The following is a 17,883-nucleotide window of genomic DNA, read 5'->3' on the forward strand; positions in this document are numbered from 1 at the left end:
GGGATTATATAAGTTTTTGGCGTTGGTTTTCAGATCAGAATTTGATTTTCTAATTGCAATGATATTCAACTTTTGGTATCTTTCTTTGATTTCTTCAAGTGCACCAGATACTTCTCGGATTCGCATATGGAAAGCTCGTCCAGAAACTTAAAAGGTATCGCAATCATGATGGTCTCTGGTTTAGCGGAGGACCACCTGGGTCTAAAACCATAGAGATTTGATTTAAACGTGGGATTCATGCTGTATTTCAAGTATGCGGGTGCATACTGAAGTATAGAGAAGAATTCCATTCCCGTTGGACTGTTGCCATTTGTTATCCAAGAACAATCCTCCATGTAATGAAAAAACTGCAGGAACTCCGTCGCTATGCAGGCAATACTGCTTACGCTAAGCAAAATTTTAAAAATTAAATGTGGGGAATAAACAAAGATCATGCGAAAAGGAGGTCATGACATATCGTCGTCAACAGTGATAGGGGTCCTAGCTGCAGCAGATGCTGCCATTCCCGTTGGGGAAGGATTCGCCGCAGCGTTTCTCGTAGATATTTCTTCATCGATAAAACATCCCAGCCCTGCAAACGCCTCTAGTAATGACCGCGCATAGTACTCTCTCAAGTCATAACCGCCCGCAAGCATCTGGACATTATCCCGGATCGGGTCAAGATAGGAGGACGGGTAATGATCTTGAAGTTGGTAGTAGTCGCGGCCATCGAGTCTGATTCCGCCAAAGGGGTCGTATGGCTTTTCCGGTTCAGGAGTCTTGATCTTCTTCAGGCCCTTAACAAGATCAGAATCAAATACTTGGCCAGTTCCCTTGTCCACTGAATCTGCAGGAGCCTGCGCTCCTTTGGAGTCGGCAAGGAGAGCTGCTTGTTTGCGTTTAAGGCGTTCCTCTTCGCTCCGACGCACGGAGGACTTCTTGAGCATGCTCTTTTTACCTTCGTTCGCGATGGCCTCGGCTTCCTCAAAACTTCCTGTTGTGAGGCGTGTGAGGATAGTTTCTCGCCCAGAGAGGAGGGCTCGTCTTTCATTGTCATAATCTTGCCGTGCAGCTTCGCGGCGCAGTCGTACCTGCTCTTGCTCGAGGGATTGGTTTTGGAGAAAGTTGGCAGATTCTTGGGATTCGAGGGCTTGGTTGCGCTGGATGGATTTGGCATTTGCGGCTGCATATTGGGAGAGTTGGGCTTCGGTTTTCGCAACGTCAATGCCGGAGACGAGGTTTGCTATTATGTCCTCACGCTGTTCGAGGAAATTGTCATAGACCAGTTTGTTGTCAAATTCATCTTCGCGACGATTTAATCTGTGAAATCCATGTGTGAGTCTTTGGGGAATGTGACGACGCGTTGCGTGTGACTTTTGAGGGACGACAGCAGATGATTTCAACATACATTTGCATGACTCTTCTCCGAATATCGACTTCCCTCTCTACTCCAATATCCTCAAAGGTTTGTTTTCGAAACCGGTTCTTCCTGAGTGTTTTGTGGCATCCCGCCAAAGGGCATGGGGCTGGGCCAGACGAGAAGATACGATCCACGCACGACTCACACATTTTATGGTAGCATTCCGGATTTATAAGAAAGCGCATATCAGGGTTGAGATATCGCGATGACTTGCACACGGGACATGCCTCTGGATCAGTCGCAGAGTCGTACGTGTTAGCTCCAGCTGGATGAATTCTAAGGCTACAAAGCTGCTGTCGGAGGGGCTCACCATCTTCTTCACCGCCCTTACGTGCACCATTAGACTGGACAGACATGCTGCAGGTGAATGAAGGGGTACAGAAAGGCAAGTCTAGATATTTCTGGCAGACTGAAATATATGTTTCTATGTATTCTGCGACCAAGCTGTGAGAAATATGTACTTAACATGAGCTTTAAGCGAAGGAGGTCAAAGATAGCTCCCAATGCGGTTAGTTCCGGTAGTTCAATAGGAAGCTTTTTTTTCCCTGCATCATCAAAACTTAAACGTCGTTGGATTCTTCTTCCTCCTTTTCTTCTTCGTTTATAATCTAACACACACCACGAAACGTAGTTTTCTACACGCTACACACGTTCCTTCGAGTTGTATGTCCTCTTTAACATGACACAGCCGTCGGATCACCTTGCAGGCCTTGAACGACAGCGCCTTCAGCTCGAAGAGAGCGTCTTGGAGCTTAGGGAATGTCTCTACAGTTGGCGGTTATCTTACGCGGAATACGACGAGTTAAAACATGACGTCGCAGCAATGGAGGAAAACTGTGCAAATGAAGATTTTATCAGGATCGGACGGGAATTTGGAGGGTCTCTCGTCAACGAGAACGAAATCAAAATTTTGCTGGGAGTGAAGCAAGGCATTACGAGAACGAAGCAACAAGTGGTGGACGCAATATCAAGAAGAATGGACTACGTGCAGCAAAACATCAAGGTATTAGAGAAGCGCATATTAGTTTCTGAAAAGAAATTTGATGCCATGCTCACAGTCGAGCACCCTGGCGCCATCAACGAAGAAGGTTTGCCCATAACGGATATCGTGGAAGAGCTTGACGAAGATGGTAATGTCGTATTGAGTTCTACGACTACCCCTGACCAGGCTGCACCTGGTATACTGGAGGTTTTAAAGAAAGCGGGTATGGATGATCTTGCAAAAGACACAATTGGTGACAAACAGAATACAGGCTTGGACAACTCTGAAAGAAGACAACAAATTTTACCACAAAAGGCAGACAACTCTAAGAATATTGACAGTTCGGCACCAGCTCAAAACACGCTGTCATCTGAGGATACTCCAATAGAAAAACTAGAGACGTTTGCGTCAGTTGCTCAAGCCACTCCTACATTGAGCTCTGCTACAGGCACTACTGCTCCCTCGGCTTACACTAGACCGACAGCTCAATCCGAAGACAACAACGACCCTTCAGCATCTGGGGCGTCTTCTAGTGATGATGCGAGTTTGACAACAGATATAGATGAGCCTCCAGAAGATGCTGCTCTAAGAAGAGAAATGCTGAAGTATAGCCTTGAAGAAGTTGGTGCTGTCGTAGCTGAATTAGAGATGGACGAGTCAGGGAGTGAATTCTCAGTGGAAGATGAATATTATATGATGAGTGATAACGAAGATGACGAAGAGGAAGACGAACATGGCCGATCTACACGGAAGATGATCGACGATGACTATCGTCGCCAGATGATGGAGTTAGAGAAAAAGTTAAACGCTCGGAGTTTGGAGAATGTCGGGCCTAATCCCGACCATCTTCCACCGGAGATTAGAAACGAGCTTGATGCACCTGTGTCTGATAAGGGCACTCCATATGTGGCACATAAAACATATGCAAAGAAAGAGAAGAAAGTTACATTTGCGGATACGCTTGACATTGCACCACCCGCTGCTCCGACCTCTCCTACACCAGTTAAGGAACGCCGTGTAGAGCCACCCTCAGCTCCAGTTGTTCGAGACACTGTTGTGGAACGAACGCAAGTTAAGAGGGAAGAAACTATGAAAGATGCCACGGCATTGAAGAAAAATTCCCGCTTCAAAACTGCGAGAAAAGCTGCGGAACCAACCCATTTTGAATCCCCCCCTGCGTGGCCAATCCCTGCTGCCTGCCCGTCAGCTCCTTCCACCAATCAACCACTGCTCCCGCTGTTCCCCGCAAAGCCATCACGGCCAAACCAGGATCCAAGTTCAAAGAGGTCTGCTCCTCCCTCTCAGTCACCCAAACCCTTGGCCGACAAACTTGTGGAGCGCACTATAGCCCGTGAAAATGCAGAACCGCCAGATTCCTACGAACTAAATGAGAAACTTCATAAACAAGAAATAGCTACTGAATTTTACAAAATCCGGAATCGCAAGGTTCACCAGGAGGGTGGATTTTTGTGCGAGGACGAAAAAAACGATGGTATAATCCCATTGGATGATGAAAGACAGTTGCCCAAGAAAGTCAGTCGATTTAAGGCTGCGCATATGAAGTAAGCAAGCAGTCGATCTCCCCATTGATGATATATGTACATGTACGATAAACATCAATAGAAGGAAAAAGTTAACTGTCTCTGGTGATCTTGAAAACTGGATGAAATATCTTAATGTTCTTGCCCTTTCCCTGAAATAAACATAACCTGCTATATCCCCTCTGCGCGGAACCGTCAGGAAAAGCCTTTCATCTGAACACGGATGACGAGATTTTCTCAAATTAGTCTGATTTTGCAGTATTCGAACACAAAACACGAATACGACGTCCCACAATTTCAGGCTGAGTAAAAGACGTTTAAAAGGTTCCAAGATTAATCTTGGTGGGCTCTCTGATTGCGTCCCTCCTTCAATATCTGGGTGATCTTTCTTCGTTACTCACTCTTCTCTTGTCTCCTGGCACGAGGACGAGTGAATGAATGGATGAAGGCAGGTCCGGATATGTGGCTCAATGGGATTTCTGGCGGTTTCGTTTCACCCACTACATTTTTCGTATAATTTTATGTTCTGATGTAAACGTGATCAGGCTGGCACTAAAGGCCTTCTAAGTTGTAAGGGAGATGATATTTCAAATGTTCATCATGAGCGATTTTCCCTCTTGAGCTGTAGACCATGGAAGCTTGGATAGCAATTGGGATTAAATAACTTTTCTTATTTCATGCAGAATGAGATAATATCAATCACATCAATCACACTGATGAAGCTGTGTAGTCTAAAAATTCATTGAAAATGAGCTGAGAGTATAGAATTATCACCTGGTGATCGGCAACCTTCAAAGACTGAAAATGACAAACCTCTACTTATCAGAACGGAACTTCGGGGGCTATTCCTAACCTAGAGCGGTAAAAATCAAAATAGTCACTAATGCAAACATTTCAATGAAGTTCGTGTTCATCATTTGCACCCAATTGAAAAAAAAAAAAAAAAAAAAGGCTCCACAGTGATCCCGAAACTAATTTATCCGTACATCTTCTCCCTGCTCCCTTTTAATAAATAAATTTATAGATAAAACCAGTATCATATTCCGTGAGCCGTCCGTGCCATCTCAGGTATCCAGACGCAGAGCGAATTAGACCTTATCGCAAAGGCCACTACAACAACATGAAAAACGAATGCAATAACATGAACCCACATCTTCTTGACAGCAAAATCCAGGGCTGCGAGGAAAAGAAGTGGGTATAAGATCCACGTGCGAACAGCCAACGGCGAGCACGGTTGGGTAATCGATAGGACCTTAGCAACAAGTAGGGAGAACCGAATGATGTTTGCTACGGCATCATTTCTGTTGAAAGGAACAAGGAAGGGTAGCTGGGATGGTGAGGTGGGAGGAGGAAGGAGGAGGTGGCGCGATGATGCACGCGCATTGTTAGCATTCTTGACACTATTTCGGTTACTTGTATGTGGTGGATGCCTAGCATGACGGTTTGGGGATAGGGCCGAAGTCCTTAGAACTAGGTCATGATCCGCGCTCTGAGATCGTTGCCGATCCGTTGGCATGCTGGGCTCAAGTCCAGCAGAATCTGGGCCGTCTGACTGATAGGCAGCTGGTTGGAGTGCAGGGATGCTACTGGGAAAACCTGACGCATTTGTAGATACTCGTCGATTGGGGCTCTTTGGGACACGCGCATTCGGAGGCAGGGAAGGATCCACGGGAAGAACACGAGGGCCTGAACGAATGTCAGCAGCGGACGTTCCATTATTCCTATGACTCTGGAAGCGACGTCCTTCGGTATTAGCACCAGCTACGCCTGCTTGGATCCCGCTAAGGACTTCATCGGCTGTGGGTCGCTTTTCCGGATGAACAGACAAAAGCCTTTTAAGAAACGTGTACAGTTTCTCGGGCAAGTCCGGTCTCAGGCGACGCCCGTCATCAAAACCTGTCCATTTGGTGATCTCTGCACGTAGCTGATCAAGATCTTCTCGATCTTCGTCGATGAGATTGGCATTACGATATGGTAATTGGGCAAAGCAGAGAAAGTATAGAATCATGCCAAGGGAAAAAATGTCAGACTTGAATGTGAAGTTGCCGAATGGACCATCGGGACTGACGCGTCGTAGTACCTCAGGAGCACAATAGGAAATAGTCCCTGTATTTCCTGTGGAACTCCGAACAGCATACTCATATTGTACTTCACCAAAATCACTAACAAGGGCTCTAAGCTCCTGTCCAGTTTCATGCAGGAGGCAGTTGTTAGGCTTAAGATCACGGTGGATAAAACCATTGCTATGTAGAAAACGTAGACCTGATGTAATATCCTTGAAGAGTGAGTAGATTGCATCAAACTGGAGCTTTCGGTGACCTGCTGAGTCCGTAGGAGGTTCGGGCTGGCCTCTTGATTTTCGTCGGAGCCGTTCCTTCAGTTGCTGGGCTGTGGCAGTGGGCTGACTTGGGCCGCATATGTACTGATGAAGATCTCCTGCATTGCAGTATTGTTGCAAAATAAAGGCGCAAGGAACGCTGGGCCCGAAATTGCTGAGTTTCACGTCCTCAAGCCATACGTGCCGGTACGAGACCAAATTTTGGTGTGACAGATGTTGAAGTAATTGTACCTCAATTAAAACCTTTTTTAACCACTCGTGATCATCGCCAACTGGGACACGTTTACAAGCATAATGTCCCAACGGCACGCCATCCAGGACATGTTTGACCAGCAAAACAACCCCTTTGCCACCTCTCCCAAGCTCTCGCTCTTCAACAAAAAATCGCTCGAAATAATTCGGACTGAAGGCCGTAGACGATATTTTATTGGCGAACGAGGGAGCAGCTCCATAATCAGTCCCGGAAGAAAAAGCTTCGGACTGTCCAGGTTGAACCAATCGTCGACGAGGAGAAGCGGGATGGGTTGAGCCGGGGGAGCTTGGTAAGCTAGAATCTAGCATGCGGAAGTATTCAGGGTTCACAAAACCAGGCTGGGCCGTGGGACGTGGCCCACGGCTGGAATCTCGAGATACATCCTGGGAAGGTTCTCGAATTGGACGGTGACAATATGGGCAGTCCGCCAGTTTCACATCAGCGTCTTGGGATGCATGTCGTAGAACGAGCGATCGGGAAGCATGGTCAAATACCACGATAGAATCATCGTGGCGCCTAGATGTGCACTTATCAGCGGGCATGCCTACGAAGTGCGAACCTTCATCTGGGGGGTAATAATATTCATGCAGCACAAGTAAACGTAGTTCTTACAAAACAACATCTCGAGTCGACGTATAGGGAACAATGGACATATTCCGCTGTGTGTCAGTATCAGCCATTATGTGAGGAAAGCTTACGGCCAGCAAGTTGAAGGGAGCAAAGACAGAGATATGATTGCATTTTTGATATGAGGCTGGCTAGGCCTCGACTGCTCCTCTCTGCATGTGTTGGTGAATTGCCATGTCGTTGAGCCGTTGTTCAGATAGACTCCGCCGATGTTAAATTAAAGCTTCCAACTGCTCCACAATCTTGCCGCTCACGTGATTTATTCCAATCAGCTGCGGAAACAGGGAATATGGTATTCAGTGATACGGCAGCATTAGATGAAAGTAATGTGATTGAGATACAGTTCAATTCACTACGATATGTGAACGGTTGTCTTCAGTTACATGATTTACAAGGGAAAGTTTAAGAGAGCGACAGACGAGCATTCCGCAGAGCAAACACAATTCTGCGATTCCTTGAGCTCATAGTATATATAAATAAAGCCTGATTAAAGTTGTTGGATATAGAAGACTTGTATTCACCTGTGGAGAATCCTTTTGGTTTCCAGGGTCAGGAATACACCGGGGGTATCATTTTGAATGGAAATCGGTTCCCATCCCCTGTTTACTCATGGAAGTTTACCTATATATGGCCGAAGCTTGGAATTCGCAAATCGTTTGGCAAACGAAGCCGGAATGTTTACCACGCGGAACAGTAGCGAAATGGCAGACAATGAGCTCCCCACGACCGTCAGGAATACCATTCAGTGTAGCAACGTAGTTGAAAATGATTATTCTGGAACAGTTGATTGCGGATCGACATGGTCCGGAATCTCGGGCGCCTTCATGTAGTGCGGGAAGTACTGTGAACGCTTCTGAAAGCGCTACCAACAAGGCACTTTAATGCCATGAAGAGTGTATACACTTTGTTTCTACACATCCAATCACTTGGCACTTTCTTGGTTCTCTGCATCTTCCACCGCAACAGGTAAATCTTCATCACTTTCACCGAATCCCTCAAACTCCTTGTCAGCATCGGTGTCGTCCGTCCCCGAAACTGCAACGCCGGACGGGGCTTCTGAGGCTCCAGCTTCAGAGACATCTCGCTTCCGCTTGCGACTCATCTCGCCAAGCCGTCCCTCACGACCTTCAATCTTTTCATCTGCAGGACCAGGACCATCACCAGAATGTGGTGGTGAAGAATACCATGGGATCTTTCCGCGAAGGAAGTCATTAATGACCATCTTAGCAACTCCATCGACATCAGGCTCTCCACCTCTGAGTAGTCTCCCGCTTTTTCTTGCGAGGATACTCAGGAGGTCAATGGCATCTTTATAATTCTTGACTTCGTATGTTCGTTCAATGTGGCGAGGCTGAACCCGCTTGAGAACAGCGGGGATATATTGTTCTGGGTTTTCGACATTTTCCACTCGCACAACTCCCCGAAGAAGGATGTCTTCTTCGGTATCATTGCTGCTCGGTGGAACGACACCAGGGCAGTCGATCAAATAGATTCTCTTCATTAAGGTGATGTACTGCCACACCTTTGTTTCCCCAGGAATGGGAGCAACAGAACACACCTTTTTCTTTCGGAGGGTATTGATAATGGATGATTTTCCGGTGTTCGGGTATCCGATGAAACCAACCGATATCTGTTTACGGTCTGAGTGTAGAGCAGAAAATTGACGTAGAAGCTGTATTAAAGACCCTTTGCCAAAAGAATTGTTAATGGAAGCATGAAATGCGAGAGTGGGATGATCCTTTGATAACGCACGGACCCAAGCAGCCTGGAATCGAGAATTAGCAACGAGACCCAAAACTGGACTTTATGATAAAAGTGAATTTAAAAAAGGAATGTGTGAGATGTTACTAAGAGTACTGCTATTATTCCACAGATAAAGTGGAAGCGGGACTCAACTCAAAACAAGACACAACAAGCCCTATACGACAGCTCTCAAAACGATCGCTTGTCAACCCCGATTTCAGAAAGAAACTAGGGCGGCGGACAAGTGTCAATCTACCAAAGCTGTAACAGACAAAATACTTCCATGGACATAGGTGGCAAGAAATATGCACAGGAAGAAGCCTTGACTTAGCAATGGAATGGAATGTCACGGGAATATGAACGGTGAAAATTGACAGGAAATTGTGTTTCTTTTTCAACTTACAGCAACGCCGGTTGGTACCAAATCACACTTGTTCACAACGAAAATTAAGTGTTTGTGCGGTGCCTCCTCATGAATGTACTTTTCAATGCTCCTGCATCGGGTGCCCTCAGGGTCTCGAGCATCGAGCACATGTATGACAACATCGGAAGAGTCGATGACTTTGTACAGTTCGTTCCAGATGCGCTTACTCTGGCCTTTGGAGAAAACAGGCTCTCTCGCAGCTGTCAGCACATCACCACCATCCTTATTCTCGGCATCTTCACCAGATGTCCCACTCAGGAGCTTTGCTTGGTCTAGGCGTTCCAAATACGTATCGTGCATCTTGACAGATTCGCCAGCAAGATCTTCGAGGGTCCCAACACCGAGTTTGACTCGTTTCCTTTGCGCCTTAGGACCAAAGGTGTCACTAAACGGTGCTGACTCAACTGCAATCTTAGCTTTGTGCTCCTTCAATCCATTTGTGTTCGATCCATCGCGGATCAAACTCATCGGCAACTTGTTTGTTTTCAGCAGAACTTGATACGGATCCGAAGCACGCTCAGCGACTGCTTCACGAAAGGAGCTCAAAGCCTCTTGCGATATAACTCTTGTATTGCCAAACCATTTTCTGTTGGGCTCTATCCGGGCGTTTGGGATGTCCCGCGACTGATAGGAAGCAGCTTTAGTGATTTCACCGCGGGCATTTCGTTGCGCTTTACCATCCTTGAACATATTAAGAGTCTTGACCTTCTTAGCACTCCTATACAAAAATCAGTACCTGTGAAGCCGATCTCATACAAAGCCAAGGGGGAAGGAAAACCATTTACGTACCTGTAGAAGTTTTCGCCCTTTGTCTTGACATTGCCCATTCCATCTCCGGTCTTGCCCTCCCGCAACTTGCGGGCGGCTTCCTTCTTAGCGGTACCCATAGAGAAGAGAAATATGTGAATCAAATGCCACCACTCCGTCTAGGTGTCTGGGTACTTGTGGTGGTTGGCAGCAAAATATGTGGGCTGGTGAGAAATTCAACAGCTTAACAGAGAAATGTTCAAATATCCCAGAATTTTTCTTGGTCTCTTTTGACTTAAAGAGCGTTGCCAAAATTGCTTCGGATGACTAATCAACAACCCTTGCTTTTGTGCAGATGTTCAAAAGCTAACCTCACCTTTTAAGCGCTTGCGGCCTACGCATAAAACTTCGATTCCCATCTCCCTATATGACCGTTTGAAAGGAAGTTGGGGGTAAACCGCATATCTCACCTCCCCAATTGTCAATCGCCGTCATGGTTACCTCCGCAAAGTCGGCCATGTCTCTCTGCCGAGCCTGCAGGTCTGCCAGAGCGCAGGTCCGGGCCTTCAGTTCCACCCCCAGCCCAATGGTCAAGCCAGAGTCGCCAAAATTCATCGAGATTCCCCGTCCGATACAACCCTATTATCCCAACAAACCTGCGGTGAAGGGTGTGCTTCCTGTGCCCCGAGAACTATTCCCTCCCCGCCGACCGGACAAGCCAACGACTGCGTATGTTGAGGCTGCCACACCCGAGCCATCAAGCAATAAACCTAAACTTCAGCCTGGAGACCCTCAATTCGACTATGTGGAATGGAAAAAGAGAATGGCTGCCATCCGCCGCCAAAATTTGCGCGAGGGTCTAGTCGAACTATACGCGCGCAAGCAGAAAAGCGACGCATATAAAGCAAAACGAAGCAGCGCCAAAATAGCGCAGCGTGAACAGATTCTTGCGCAGGGCCCTCGAGAAGATGACCGGTTAATGCAACCGTCTACGATTCAAGTCATGAAACCGAGCAAGATGCGGATTCTCCCCGATCCTAATGTGGAACAGCGACTCGAAGCTTCCCGTTCGAAATATGCTTCGAAGCAGCAAAGCAAGAGGCAACAGAGAATTGACAGTCTCCACTCTCTGTACATGAACGCCCGAAATTTCATCATTAATGAAGAGCAGCTGAATGCGGAAATCGAACGGGTCTTCCCCGAGGGCGAGAATCCAGCATGGTCGAACGATGAGGATGTTGGAGAGAATATCTGGAACTTAGGTCCCCCATCCACTATTGAGTCTCTGGTGCATAAGGGAAAGACACAAGCTACGATTTGGAGTCTGGGGGAGAAGAGAGTGAAGAAGATTGCCGAGGAGCTTACCGGAGGAGCTATTTAAGTTGACGTGTCTGATACTAAAACCTCCCTACTTCCTTACCCTACCGATGTAACTAGAGCGGTTGCTCTGGCGGTTTAACTGTTCTCTATTGTTCGATTTGTAACAGTATACTGTCTGATTTTGGTCATTTCCCTGCTTTCCAAATCTTACTGTACAAAAAGACTCTTGCTCTATTCCGGATGTGTTTATAGCATCAACGTATGATAAACTTGTTCGAAGGTTTATTTTCACAAATATACAATCCTAAACATAGCATGCATACTTTTTCCTACGGAGTGCTACTGAAGCAAATGATGATGGGTGAATTTACTCTCGCACAAGGGTCCCTTTCACATAGGGGAAAGACCGATAAATGTACTATGTCAGAGCAGCTCTGCGGGATCGAGAAACAAAATAAAATCCTTTCAAAAGATTATTAATATCTTCATGAGTAAGATTCGTAGGATTAAACATCAGAGTGTTCTCTCCTCGTTTTGCTCATAAAGGTCGTCAGCAAACAAATATATGCCACAGACACAGCATAAGGCGTATTATCCTACTAGCTACTCCTTGAAGTTCTCTTGATGAATCGCATGGTCAACATATCCCGCAGCTTTAATATATATCTGTGCACTCTCCAAAAGCCTCTTCTTGCTCTGACCAATCGTATCCCGCCCCCAAAACGCGGAATGCGTGTCTTCAAAGTCAAGGTGGGCGAGGGATTTCCAAATTGCATACACATCATTTGGGGGTAAGGGAATCTGTTTACATGAGGGAGAGGGAAGAGTTGAAAAAAATTCCCATTCCGTCAGCAGTTGTCACTATAGACTATTTGATGTGGGATTCCGGAACAGAGTGGAATGCTAAAAATAAGCAGAAATGGTGGGAGATAAAAAAATAAATAAGTAAATCGAAGCAACTTACAAAATTAGGGTACGACCACATGAACGAAAACGACGTGGTTCCGGGCAAACGATCAACATGATACACTCCACTTGGTACCACCATGATGCTATCTGCAATCAGGAGTTTCTTCGCCTCCTTCCACAGCAGCACTGAGCTCCCAGGAAAGTGACCACCAACTTTGATAGCCGTAAATGCGCCATCTAGAAGATTCAACTCCTTGCCTTCCCAAAGCAAATGGCCGGGAAACGAATCGTGGCCCTTCGCACTTTGGGCTGCGGTAATTAACCTTGTCGTAGGGGCATGACGCATCAGGAACTCTTCATCATCAGCGGATATGTAGACGGGACAATGGAATTCCTCTGCCCAATGGACGGAGGTAGAGTAGTAGTGCGGATGTGAGATGACAATTGCCTTGATGCCGCCCAGCTCTTTGATCTGACGGATCGTGTCGTCGTCGATATATGTGATGCAGTCCCAGAGCACGTTACCGGCAGGGGTGCAGCACAGGAAGGCCCGTTGGCCAATGCCTACTTGCGGCACGGTGAGGATACTGATAAGACCTGAATGGTTCTTATCCATGCGGAACTCATTGTGGTATTTTTTGGATTGTTGCAGCTGGCGAAGTGTTGTCCATGATTGTCTGTGATGAGGGGTGGCAGAAGGGACGAAGTTGATATGCCTCTTCGTTAGTTGTTATGTCCTTGTTTTCTTATCTCCAATAATTCAAGCCCCGGGGTGGTATGTTTTCATGTATGTTAAGCTAAAGGTGATGGTGGTAGCAGGGCGCGAGGAAAGGGGATATGGTAAAATAGAACGCCTTGTTCAGAATTCGCTGAGGAATCTCACCCTTCCTGTGGGATATATTGTCGTGGATCATCGCATATTTTGCACGATTTGGCGAACCGTGTATCATGCTGGGATCCGCACATTGAACATATCAAGAGATCCATTGGAGCGGGATGTTTTGACAGTTTTGCGGGATCTCTGGCGCTGGCCCTGGTGGCGGCTTTTCACGCCGGTAGTTAGTTATAGGGAACTTAAGTTAGCTAACGAATTCGAAGGGCCCAGTTTCGAGTGTGGCCGTTGAGTTTGACAAACTTATATAGACGATAGATAGAAATATCACTTATATATAGCAGTCTACAGCTTTTGTTTCGATACTTCTATTCACCGTCAAGGATCCGTACAGGGCTACTTCTAATCTTTAAAGAAAGGTGGGGAGATCTACCTGTGACAAGAGTGGCGGTGGTCAGCAAACTATGAATGAAGATAGAGTTGTTGGTAAGCGAGGATAAATACAACATTGGAAGATAAATTGGTGAAATAGCAGCATCATCTATTAATAATAGATATCCCCGACGGCACGCCACATCCTCACTCCACCTTGGAACAGGTTGTCCTCCGTATAACAGCCGCTTTCCCCCTTTGGTTTGATGTCTTCCCGTCTACGGTGTCAGGTTCCATTATATAGGCTGGCTAATTCTTCTGAGTAGGCTTCTATCCTGTCAATGACATCTTGACTGGTCAAAGAAGACTTTTCTTGCAGTTGCTGTTCTCCTGCAACTCTCCGTCATAGTTCAGAGAGCCTTATTTTCTATATCTCACGGAGGAATGGCTACTGTACAATCAATCTTTGATTGGAGTCTTAGGAACACCTCATGTATGGATGTTCTTCTCCTTGGACAGGACTCCGGGTCGCTTCATAATTCAAGCCTCTTGGCTGAGGTTGCTTCTCACCAACATCCATCCCCCATGGAAGGGGAAAATCGTCCTTGCCATGGGTCTATACTATCCTATTCTCCAGCCGCATTATCGGTCCATATTTGAGCTGTCTCTGGATGACAACTTATATGTAACGCTGTGAACCACTCTGAGTATAACAACTGGTGCCTGGTGCCCTGTAAATTAAACACCGAGCACAGCATATGCCCCTATATATATATCTACTTCTATCAAACATGTCAAAATCCAGTTCTGATAGTAGTCAAATTTGCCCGGTTCTTCTTTCATCATGTTATCCGTCGGGAGGTGGTACTACAATCACCTCCATGAGGCTGGAAATGTCAACTAATCTCTTCAACTCAGCAGCAATCAATTCGGTCTCCAAGACAGGAGTTAGAGCTTTTAACCGATGGCTCTAAATAGCCTATTCTTCTCAGACACACTCTCGCATGCATAAATAGGGCATTCTCCTTGTCTCATAGAGCTCTATTCAAGATATAGCTCCTGCTGCACAGGAAAACAAAAGCCATATCAACGTATACACAGCTGCATATCCAGGACATCTAAGCAAACATGAAGCCCATCTACGCCCTCTTCCTCTTGGCCCTACGAGTCAACGGCCAGAGATACAAGTCCTCCTTCGTCAACACTGTCCGGCGTGATGGCCCCGCTCCAATGCAGGGAGAACCACCTAAGACCTGCCCTGGCGAGCTAACCCAGGGCTTCGAGTTCCCGCATCTAATCATTCCCATCGACTCCACTGCCCCAGACAAGGCACTAGGCACGTCCTACAATGGCACAGCCACCCCAACCATCTCATCAATCTTCAACTTCGACATCCCAAGCTCCAGCAAGGGGATGAGTTGTTCTCTCTGGTTTTTGTTCCCACAGAGGAACTTTCTCTTCAAAGGCGATGGCGCGGTGAAGTTTAGTAGACTTGCTAAGGCAGCGACGACAAACACGTCGTTTGCGAACGCGCCAGCTTTGAAAGACCAGTTGCTGGAGCGGAAATTGAGTCCCGGGGCGAATTCTAATGTGACTAATTTCGAGTGTCCTGCGGCGGAGAAGATCGCGTTTCGAATGGATAGTGTGGGTTCCACCGAGTTAAGTTATTTTCAGGATTCTTCAAATCCCCCGTGAGTTCATTCTTCATTGTCTCTCATTCGTTTCCCTATGAATTAAAATGATGTCCTAATTTGGAGTTGCTTCTGGTGCTTATCAAACATGTAGAATTGGTCTTTATATTACCAAATGTTGAGATTCCTGCGGATGGGATATCGGGTTAGCTCTAGGTACTATGTGCTGGCTCTTCTACTTTGAATAAGGGAGAAATACGCAAATTGTTTTCTGCCAAACTATTGATCTTTTATGGTATGGTCTTTTACTTTTCCTCTCTTGGTTCTTTTGTCATTGTTCTGAAAATGTTCATCTTGAATCTAGAAATTACAATAATCTATCAATTTTAAAAATAAAAAATAAATTATAGATTTCATTTCCAATGTTATAAAATTTATAGTGTTTCTATAACCTGTTGAACTGCTGAGAAGCTAGGAGAAGGGAAAAATGGTAGAATATTTAATAACAAAGACAACTAATAAGAAAATGAGAGAGAATTAATTTACTCTCTGCATTGATAACTACCTGATAAAATCTCTGGTAGTATTAGCATTTACAGTTGTTCTGTTAATTGTATATAATAATTACATATGCAATCTGCCTTTGAAGGCCTCCAGGGCGGGAAATGGTCCCTTCCCGTTGGCGGAAAACGGCCGTCCCTTTTGCGGTTGCAGTTGGTGCCACCGACCACAGCTGGACCACCATCTATGGTTATATAGTTAACCTATATAAACCTACACACCTCACTGTTCTAATGACCTACAATTTTTACACTTCACCAGTCACCCTCCCTCACCCACGCTCATCTTCACTCACGCGAGTCCATTTGGATCCTCACCCTTATGCCCAGGCCCTGGAATCTTCTCTGTTTCTTCCATTTGCTCCACGCTGTCTACACCCACATCCTCCATAGAAACGTCCTCCCCCATTCCAGGTCCTATGTTTACAGCCCCCTCTCTTGCCATTTCTATGACGATTTCCCGCATAATCTGATGCTCTATCTCTCGATACCTGACCACCCTAATTTGTTCATATGCGTGGCTTGTTTTGTTACTTCCCCTATTTAAGGTTTTCTCGGGTCAAAGTTGAAATAACTTTGTAATGAAATGCATTCTATGTTGGCTGGCCCCAACTTGTGCTCTTGCTCATGAAAATTGAAAATTTCTCCCTTTTTCAGAGACTGGGGCATGTCTCAATGGTGATGTGCCACAGCGAAGGAAAGAAATATCTCTGCATTTCCAAGCCTTGCGGCGTGGCCGATGGGCGACGTGGACAAGGCCCAAACTACTCCAGCACGGGTGAATTCTTGGTCACACTTATGTTGCCTCTTGGCCGGTAGCAAGTTGCTGAATCAACGACAACGAAGGCCTCCACTGGAGACAGGGTTTCAGGTTTGGTATCCTGGCGCTAAAATCAAATGAAGAGAAGGGAATAGTGTGTCATTGTGATGCGATGCCAGTGTTACCCATCTTTACATTTTCTGCTCTTCTACATGATAAATCAAAGGGGGGCTTGCTCTACTCCTGGAGATTTGTGTTCAACGCACCAGGAGGCAGAGGACGCATGACAATCGTGTCGAGAACGGGCATCGGTCGATGCTACCGTTTAGGGAATCAGAAGTGGGGAGGGTTGCGATTCATCAGCATTTCTGTAAAGTATGGCGGTTGGTGTCACAGGACGAAGGGCGGCGCGCAATTTTACCCCCCTTTATTTTACTAGTATTTTGACCAACTTTTGCATGCGGGATATTGGGATCATTCAACGTGGGGTATAGACTGGGAGCGGTAGCTCAATTTTGGCATCAATTTTTGCCCGCTCCATGATGATATCTACGTTGCTGCGTAGTTTTCTGCTGTTTGTGGCCAAATTTCTGTCCTTGGTCCATCTTCTAGGCCTGCAGGTGCTCATACTGCGCACGCCATCAGCTCGCCACTGGCGAGGACACGGCGGGATTGGTTCGCAAATGAGCTGATGTTGTGTCGGGGTCCCAAGTCCTAAATGCCCGATCCCCTCTATACTTGCGTGGATTCTTAAGATGCCAGATACACCCATCATTCTTGATGACGATGATCGGGTCTGAATTACAATGATAGAATCCCAATTTCCCTCATTGCGCCCAGTACATGCAGCCGGGAAATCAGTGTCGGGAATGTCGAGGGCAACTCCGAGGGCCAGAACCCACCACTGACAGTATTGGTTGAAGATGGTGGAGGGATAACGGAGGAGTGGCTGGTCGATGAAATCCTTAAGTCGATGGTGATCGAGGAAGATGATCAAGAGATGCGCTGGAACTTTGTGAAATGAAGGGGCTACGACCCTTCTTGGCAACCTGAACGTGATCTGATCCCTTGATGAGAGAAGCTGGTCCACGAGTTCCACGTCAGGCCTGGGAAGGTAGAGAATCGCGAATCCCTCAAGCGACGTGGGGGGCCGCTCCTGAGGACCCACCCCAAGAAGACGCGGTCCAAGGTTTAGCCGCGACATGTTACTGCACTCAATTCCATTTTGTTACCGCCTCATTAGATTGTCTAATGATATTCAGTTTTTGTAAAGAATGACACCAATAAATTTCCTCACTTATTGTCATAGACCGGCTGACCTTACCTGTATCGATCGCAGCAACTCGATGTACTCCTTGTCAGGTAGTTAGTTTCCGAGATCTAGCCCGTCTTTCACAAGGATGCCTTCAGGTGCTAAAACCAGTTGGTCACGAGCTTTCGTGGTA

The 17,883-nt window shown here is 46.4% G+C and overlaps 9 protein-coding genes across 9 annotated transcripts; 3 read left to right on the top strand and 6 right to left on the bottom strand.

The window, feature by feature from the left end:
• Window positions 1-446: 446 nt before the first annotated feature.
• PAAG_03256 (RNA polymerase II transcription factor B subunit 3) lies at window positions 447-1,755 on the bottom strand (the record flags this gene model as incomplete). Its single annotated transcript, XM_002794665.1, has 2 exons — window positions 447-1,299; window positions 1,388-1,755. 2 exons carry the CDS (start codon window positions 1,753-1,755, stop codon window positions 447-449), a joined length of 1,221 nt encoding a protein of 406 aa, XP_002794711.1.
• A 323-nt stretch (window positions 1,756-2,078) lies between these two features.
• On the top strand, window positions 2,079-3,947 carry PAAG_03257 (hypothetical protein; the record flags this gene model as incomplete). The annotated part of the gene is made up of 1 exon (XM_002794666.2): window positions 2,079-3,947. The coding sequence occupies one exon, from the start codon at window positions 2,079-2,081 to the stop codon at window positions 3,945-3,947; it is 1,869 nt and encodes a 622-aa protein (XP_002794712.2).
• Window positions 3,948-4,958: 1,011 nt separating this feature from the next.
• On the bottom strand, window positions 4,959-7,193 carry PAAG_03258 (hypothetical protein; the record flags this gene model as incomplete). Its single annotated transcript, XM_002794667.2, has 2 exons — window positions 4,959-7,029; window positions 7,126-7,193. The coding sequence occupies 2 exons, from the start codon at window positions 7,191-7,193 to the stop codon at window positions 4,959-4,961; spliced, it is 2,139 nt and encodes a 712-aa protein (XP_002794713.2).
• An 869-nt stretch (window positions 7,194-8,062) lies between these two features.
• On the bottom strand, window positions 8,063-10,194 carry PAAG_03259 (nucleolar GTP-binding protein; the record flags this gene model as incomplete). Its single annotated transcript, XM_015844902.1, has 3 exons — window positions 8,063-8,905; window positions 9,287-10,025; window positions 10,097-10,194. 3 exons carry the CDS (start codon window positions 10,192-10,194, stop codon window positions 8,063-8,065), a joined length of 1,680 nt encoding a protein of 559 aa, XP_015702108.1.
• Window positions 10,195-10,547: 353 nt separating this feature from the next.
• Window positions 10,548-11,435, top strand: PAAG_03260 (hypothetical protein; the record flags this gene model as incomplete). The annotated part of the gene is made up of 1 exon (XM_002794669.2): window positions 10,548-11,435. One exon carries the CDS (start codon window positions 10,548-10,550, stop codon window positions 11,433-11,435), a length of 888 nt encoding a protein of 295 aa, XP_002794715.1.
• Window positions 11,436-11,977: 542 nt separating this feature from the next.
• On the bottom strand, window positions 11,978-13,270 carry PAAG_03261 (metallo-beta-lactamase family protein; the record flags this gene model as incomplete). The annotated part of the gene is made up of 3 exons (XM_002794670.2): window positions 11,978-12,175; window positions 12,339-12,960; window positions 13,167-13,270. 3 exons carry the CDS (start codon window positions 13,268-13,270, stop codon window positions 11,978-11,980), a joined length of 924 nt encoding a protein of 307 aa, XP_002794716.1.
• Window positions 13,271-14,615: 1,345 nt separating this feature from the next.
• On the top strand, window positions 14,616-15,182 carry PAAG_03263 (hypothetical protein; the record flags this gene model as incomplete). Its single annotated transcript, XM_002794672.1, has 1 exon — window positions 14,616-15,182. One exon carries the CDS (start codon window positions 14,616-14,618, stop codon window positions 15,180-15,182), a length of 567 nt encoding a protein of 188 aa, XP_002794718.1.
• A 560-nt stretch (window positions 15,183-15,742) lies between these two features.
• On the bottom strand, window positions 15,743-16,144 carry PAAG_03264 (hypothetical protein; the record flags this gene model as incomplete). Its single annotated transcript, XM_002794673.1, has 2 exons — window positions 15,743-15,863; window positions 15,975-16,144. 2 exons carry the CDS (start codon window positions 16,142-16,144, stop codon window positions 15,743-15,745), a joined length of 291 nt encoding a protein of 96 aa, XP_002794719.1.
• Window positions 16,145-16,916: 772 nt separating this feature from the next.
• On the bottom strand, window positions 16,917-17,642 carry PAAG_03265 (hypothetical protein; the record flags this gene model as incomplete). Its single annotated transcript, XM_002794674.2, has 1 exon — window positions 16,917-17,642. The coding sequence occupies one exon, from the start codon at window positions 17,640-17,642 to the stop codon at window positions 16,917-16,919; it is 726 nt and encodes a 241-aa protein (XP_002794720.2).
• Window positions 17,643-17,883: the final 241 nt, after the last annotated feature.

This window comes from Paracoccidioides lutzii, assembly GCF_000150705.2.
Source record: "Paracoccidioides lutzii Pb01 unplaced genomic scaffold supercont2.8, whole genome shotgun sequence".
NCBI classification, from domain to species: domain Eukaryota; kingdom Fungi; phylum Ascomycota; class Eurotiomycetes; order Onygenales; family Ajellomycetaceae; genus Paracoccidioides; species Paracoccidioides lutzii.